At 57.0% G+C, this 6189-nt stretch overlaps 3 protein-coding genes across 3 annotated transcripts; 2 read left to right on the top strand and 1 right to left on the bottom strand.

Moving 5' to 3' along the window:
- The first annotated feature begins 18 nt into the window (after positions 1 to 18).
- SPRG_17099 (hypothetical protein) lies at positions 19 to 2980 on the top strand. Its single transcript, XM_012356512.1, has 12 exons — positions 19 to 284; positions 330 to 423; positions 473 to 550; positions 606 to 672; positions 715 to 913; positions 955 to 1195; positions 1250 to 1365; positions 1422 to 1803; positions 1870 to 2000; positions 2053 to 2158; positions 2202 to 2617; positions 2670 to 2980. Exons 1-12 carry the CDS (start codon positions 205 to 207, stop codon positions 2932 to 2934), a joined length of 2175 nt encoding a protein of 724 aa, XP_012211902.1. The 5' UTR covers positions 19 to 204; the 3' UTR covers positions 2935 to 2980.
- Positions 2981 to 3951: 971 nt separating this feature from the next.
- On the bottom strand, positions 3952 to 4434 carry SPRG_17098 (hypothetical protein; the record flags this gene model as incomplete). The annotated part of the gene is made up of 1 exon (XM_012356511.1): positions 3952 to 4434. The coding sequence occupies one exon, from the start codon at positions 4432 to 4434 to the stop codon at positions 3952 to 3954; it is 483 nt and encodes a 160-aa protein (XP_012211901.1).
- Positions 4435 to 4863: 429 nt separating this feature from the next.
- Positions 4864 to 6079, top strand: SPRG_17097 (hypothetical protein; the record flags this gene model as incomplete). The annotated part of the gene is made up of 3 exons (XM_012356510.1): positions 4864 to 4900; positions 4950 to 5923; positions 5969 to 6079. 3 exons carry the CDS (start codon positions 4864 to 4866, stop codon positions 6077 to 6079), a joined length of 1122 nt encoding a protein of 373 aa, XP_012211900.1.
- Positions 6080 to 6189: the final 110 nt, after the last annotated feature.

Below are 6189 nucleotides of genomic sequence, written 5' to 3'. Positions count from 1 at the left end.
TGCATTGGGCCGCTCAAGGAGCTCTACCACCTCGTGCGAAGCGGGTCGGGCCAGCTTCTGCGGACGACGATCGTGGCGACGGCAGCCGCGTCCGTCTTTTCGATCGTGCTCTTCATTTGCGCCATTACGTTCAGGGACAAGACCAACGACGGGCCGCTCCAGCTCCCGTCGGGCGTGCTTCTCGGGTCGATTGGCACGCTCATCATGTCGCTCCTTGTGCTGCTCTCGTATCATTACCTCCCGGCCTGCCGCAACCACTCCAACATCCTCCTCCTCAACCGAAGGTACATGCTTCCACTCTTGTCTGCCTCGCACGATTGCCATACTAGCATCTGCGACCTCCTTCTCGCTGTCTCGTTTTTGCTGGAACCGCTCTGGAACATGGCAGGCGGGGGTATCCAGCCCCACCTGTCGTGCCGATGGGTACGACCGACAGCTCTGTCGCGACACGTCATATTCGATGTTTGCGTAGCTCTCGGCGACGCGCGAGTACTTGATCATGGCGTCCATGTGCTGGGAGCTCTGCATGGCGCTTGATCTCTTCGCCCTCGTACCGCATATCCGCTTCTTCTCCTCAACGCGATCTCATAAAAGCATTATCGTAGCTCAACGACCCGTTCACGTCGCCGCGCAAGAACCGGCGCAAGTATCAGTTCATCGTCCATGCATCGGGTACGTTGTCGTCACGAAGGCGTGGTCCGAGTCTCCTTGCAGGTCTCGTTGCGGCTGCCATCATGCTCTCGGACGACCGCTTCTACGGCGTTTCGGTCGGCGACTTTTGCTGGGTCAAGTGCAGCCGCCTCGCCAGCAGTAGCTTTGTGGCGGTCGATGCTGGGATTTGGATCTTCATCGCGCTACCCGTGACCATCTTTATTGGCACCAACGTTTACGTCTGCACCATCTCGATGAAGCGGTAGCCAACGATTTTATTTGGGGGATTCGAACCGGCGGTAGGTTTCGCGGTGGCATTGAGGCGACGTTGGACCACCGCCGGACGCTCCTCCGCGAAGGCTTTCTGACGACAGTCGCGTTCATTTTGTACTGGATGGTGCTCTGGGGTCTCTACGTGGCGTTCTGGCTCGCGACAAGCAACGGCGTGCTCAAGGAGCTCTTCGGCTTCCTCCTCTCGTTCCGGGGCAGCGTCGTCTTCTTCCTCTGGATCCTCTACAGCACAAGCGACAAAAACATCAAGCAGGTTCGATCCCCTAACCCCTATTTTGTGTATATATCGGGACCAATTATTCTCTAGTCGGTGGCGGAGAGGGAAGACGCGACGCGGGCGCAAACCAACTATGCTCTCTTGAAGGAGCTCGTGTTTTACACCACGTGCGGCATCACGAAAGCGGTCCAAGTCGCCAACAAGCGGTGCGAGCCCTTCCACCCGCTGCACTTTCCAACGCAATGCAATTCACTTGTTCTAGTCAGTCGCTCGAGCTCGGCGAGGCGTCCATCTTCACCGTGCACCCGCCGCAGCACGAGCACGCGCTTTTTTCGTGCCAAGAGTGCAAGTTCACCGCCTACAAACCTGAAGAGTTTGGACGACTCCGCGAATGCTTTGGCATCGACGAGTGCCAATTCATCTCGTCGTTCGCGGACTGCAGCATCCCCAAGGTTTCGGAAGGCTCGAGCGGCGCCTTCATGTTCTTTACGACCAACGGCGCGTACATTGTCAAGAGTCTCACCAAGCGCGAGAGCACCTTCTTGGATGGCATGACGGACGCGTACGCGGCGTACGTCGCTAAGCACCCCGCGACGTTCTTGACGCGCATCCTTGGGAGCTACTCGATGGAGCTCTACGGCCGGGTACGTCTCTCATCCAAGACGACAATATCGTCCAACACGACAATATCGTCCAACATATGTGTCTAGACATCCTATTTTGTGGTGATGGAAAACCTCTTTGACAAGCAGCACGCGGTGCACCATCGGTATGACATTAAAGGCTCGTGGGTCGACCGGAACGCCGAGAAGGCGCGGTATGGCGCCGAAGCCACGTGCAGGTATACGTCGCACCTTGTGCGCGGCCCACCGAGGTATATATGGATCGTGTAGGTATTGCAACATGGCCTTTCGAAGCGGTGCGCGCGATACGTGCCCCAACCGTGCGGGCTTTCACTCGCCCAACGTCGTGCTCAAGGACATGGACTTGACAACCAAGGTCGCATGCTATTGTCGACAGAATTTAGAGGCAAATTGAGTAGGTCCGCCTCGGGCACGGCCACGGCGCGGCTGTGCTTCAGCAACTCAAGCAAGACAGCGACTTTCTCTGCGATAAAGGCATTATGGACTACAGTCTCCTCCTCGGCGTCATTGAAGTCCGCTTCCAAGTCAACGTCCAGAGCATTTTGCGGGACGAGATCGATACACTGCCCCTGCCGTCCCTCGACGTCCTCAGCGCCGTCTCGACGATGCGCACGTCACAGCGCGCAGTTGCGAAGCAGTCGATCGCGTGTCTTCGGTCCGCCGACGTCGTCGTCGGTCCTGGCTTTTACTACATTGGCTTGATCGACATTCTGCAAACGTGGACGCTCGAGAAGCGGTTCGAGCGCTGGTTCAAGACGCTCATTCTGCGCAAAGACCCAGACGGCATCTCAGCCCTGCCGCCCAAAGCCTACCGGTATCGATTAATACTCTTGTACGAAATGAGTGGGATGGTTTGTATGGTGTAGCGATCGGTTCCACAAGCGCCTCGACGAGATCTTCCACGTCAGCGGCGCCGACAGCCCGTCGCCGCTCGACGTGGCGAACAACGCGGACGCTCCATTGCCCACCAACGCCAAGATCTTTCCGGTCGAGTCGGTCGTGTGCGAGCTCAAGCCATCGTTTAGCTTCCGCAACAACGTGTGGCAGACAGGCGACGACGACGCGATCGGGCGCTCGGTCGTCAAAACCGACATCGATGGCGCCGAAGCTTCGGGCCGCGTCGACGTTTAAGGTCCTTCTTTTACTCAATACACTCCCAATTCAGCATATCAAAGCACGAGATGCATAGTTTGCAAGTGGTCAATGTTGTCATTGTATTCGTATAACACTTGGATATCTGGGCGACCCACAATGAGAGCACCCCCGATTTGGTAGGAGTACGCTCATGTACGACGATATCGGGTACATCTTATGCATGTCGACGAGTTGTAGGATCTTCAAGCTGATAATGAAATGACCTTTTCTCGGCAGCGACGCTGTCATGTCCAGTCGACAAGTCCGGAAAAACACACGGGGCGTTGGCGCTCGTCCTTGGTCATCATCCCTGGTCGACGGACGCAACAGTCACCACCGAGCGACTGGAAGCTTGGTCAAGAATGGTCCACGATATTGAGCTCCAGACGCAGCTCACACGTCTGGTCTCAAGCGAGCGTAAACGGTCGACTCACAAGAGCTAAGGTGCGACCATGCAACCAGGTCCCAATACAAAAAGACTATACTTGTGATGCGACATTTCTACTATGCCTTGTACAGCTCTCTCGTGCTAGACTAATTCAATAGGGTGCATGGGAGAGGTGTTTTGAACATCGTGCATTTCAGTGGAAGCATGGACACACACATGGAGGGATGTTTCGATGCAAGCTCGGCTTATCCTATCGAACACGAAGACGCCTCACCTTTAGCGTAGATGTGCCGTTCTAGGATCGCGCCGACGCGACTGGCGCTGCGTGAGGAGCGGAAACCGTTGGGTCCAACTGGGACAAGGACCTGCATGATCGAGCGCACGAGAAATGATGAGCACTGGTTTCTTTCTTCTCGTCGTACAAGAACATCGAGACATTTTTGCGTAAAACATTTGTTGGGGCAAGGGTTATGAACCCGACCCCTCCAAGTCGAAGCTGTCGGCCTCCAACGCACCTGCAGTGGCTATGGTCTCTATGCACACCCGTCTGTCACGCGTGCAGTGCAACGGTTCGACAACCATATACATATAGTATTGCACAACCAATCGACGACAAAATACGCGAATCACGCAAGCGGTACTTTGGCGAGGCGCTTGGCGAGCGCCTTCTTGTGGTTGCGCACGGCCGCGACGCGGTGGTCCGGGCACATCTTGTAAAAGGCGCCGCTTCGTTTCCGGTTGCACGGCTGCCGGCACTTGCCGTTGCGGTACGAGCACGTGCCGTGCGTGCGGTCCTCAAACGGCGTCGGAAGGCGCTCGACCAGGTCCAGAATCGCGCTCACATCCCAGACGGGGCACTCGATAAAGTGCAATTCCATCGCGCCCTCGAGGTCTTCGATGCGTGCGACCGTCTCGTCTTCGATGACATCGATGATGGCGTCATCGTTCGGAAGCATCGCGTCGTCCTCAAGCGGCGGCAAGAGCGCCTCCATGCCGTTGAACTCGGTGGGCGGGAAGAGCGAAGAGAGCGCCTCGTCGCGCGGCCGCAAAAACGGAATTTCGCACAAGAACGCAATGTCGTCGGCCGTAAACGTACTAGTGAGCGCCATGCGTCCAATGTGAAAATGAATTTGATGAGTGTTTCTCCAAACAATGATGTGATACGGTGCACCTTCTCCCTTCTCGACTCTCCATTCTCAATTCTGCATTCTCCATTCTCAATTCCCACTCCTTCATTCGCAACCCACCATCGAGCATGACAACGAGCTAGCGTGTGCAAGGTACTCGTCGTGCTGGACGAACGCCTTTCGTGGATCCAAAACTCGGCCATCTATCAAGGTATCAAGCGAGCGGCAAACTCGTCACAATATCATACGACAAATGCACCAATTCTATACTAGTAAGTCGGCTTGAAGTTGGTGCGTGCTACTGGAGCGTATCTTAGTTTGCGCGCCAAGCGTTCAAATAGACAAGCCGGAAAACCTCTACAATGTGATGCGCAGCCGGATGCAATCGAGTTTCCGAGGTCATCATCAGCGATGGCCGCCCAAAGCGCCGCCATGCCAGGCGACAGCGGTGCAGTTGACGTCGACCTCCAGCTGCTCATGCTCATGCTCCTTCCTAGTGTCCTTTGAAGCGCTGCTGGAGAAGCAGTGGCCGGCGACGGCGCCGACGCCCGCGGGCCGCCACGTGCCCAAGAAGCCCTTCCTCAAGAAAGGAGCGCGCGGCTGGTGGAAGGACAACATCCCGGCCAAGAGGAAACCATACGTCTTGACGAGCGAAGGCCACGAGCTCTCGGCGCCAGCTGCGTCTGCTCCGCGTCCAAGCGCCCCAAGCAAGGCGGACGCGAGAAGCCGCCTCGACACGTCGGTGCGGTCCGAGCCATCCATGGACCTCATGCAATCGTACGACTGGAAGATGCAGCAGGATGCAGACGACCTCGAAGAGTTCGAGTACCTCGAGCAAGCGATGCTCGCGCAGTCGAGCCCGGCGAAGGATTCGTTTCTTGACGACTACGAAGATGGCCGCTTGGCGCCGGAGCTCCTGCCGCGCCAGGACCAAGACGACGCGCCTGCGTGGGAGAAGGCGCTGTACGGCTCCGAGGACAATGCAGACGAGTCGCTGCTGTTTGACGAGTGGCGCAAAGGCATCCTCAAGAGCGACGAGCCAGAACTCCATTTTTCCTCTGTCCACCTGCCTGCGCCCGACGAGAACGACCAGGCCTTGCACTATGGCAGCCTCGACATGAGCGAGCTCAGCGTCGCCGACTCGGAGCCGTGGGACGTCGACATCTCTCGTCCTGGCGATATTATTGATGTCAATCACACGCAGGAGGACGCTCCTGCCCCACCGGCATCGCCGCCCGCGCCGTCCCTCGTCCAGCAACTCTTTCAAAAGCCTCCGCCCGCTGTCGCGAGCAAGCCAGCGCCTCCATCGTCGTCGCTGCAGACGCTCAAGCTCAAGCTGCAGCAAAAGGCCACCGTGGTGCCCAAACCAAAGCCAGCGAAGGCCATGGCGGCGCCAAAGAAGAAGGCAGAGCCAACGCCGCCCCGCACACCGACATCGAAATCGATCATTCCGTCCGTCATTGATGACAAGGTGCTATACCAGATCTTGTACATACAATATCTGTACACTGCGTAGCTCCACGAGCTCGAAAACGAGGTCAAGCACTACAAACAAGAGACGCTCAAGCTCCAAAAGCGACGCGAAGCTCTCGAAGCCGACCAGCGCAAGCTCGATGTCGCGAGGTAGATCGCTCTCGATCGTCTTCACTCCCTGTAGAATCGAGTAGGCAAGATGGCTGCAAGAAAAAAAGAAGCGCAGGACGAGCTCGAGACCGAGTGGAAGCAGGTGCGCAAGGA

Source organism: Saprolegnia parasitica, assembly GCF_000151545.1.
Source record: "Saprolegnia parasitica CBS 223.65 unplaced genomic scaffold supercont2.490, whole genome shotgun sequence".
NCBI lineage: Eukaryota > Oomycota > Saprolegniomycetes > Saprolegniales > Saprolegniaceae > Saprolegnia > Saprolegnia parasitica.
The sequence above is the reverse complement of the archived record's forward strand: the minus strand, read 5'-3'. Positions and strand labels throughout refer to the sequence as shown.

What these genes read in the sequence shown, in the direction of transcription:
- SPRG_17099 (XM_012356512.1), top strand. Translation starts at nt 205, where the DNA reads ATGTCGCTCCTTGTGCTGCTCTCGTATCATTACCTCCCGGCCTGCCGC. An exon ending in ACATGGACTTGACAACCAAG is followed by an intron (nt 2,159 to 2,201) that starts GTCGCATGCTAT and finishes CAAATTGAGTAG; the next exon opens with GTCCGCCTCGGGCACGGCCA. An exon ending in CTGCCGCCCAAAGCCTACCG is followed by an intron (nt 2,618 to 2,669) that starts GTATCGATTAAT and finishes TGTATGGTGTAG; the next exon opens with CGATCGGTTCCACAAGCGCC.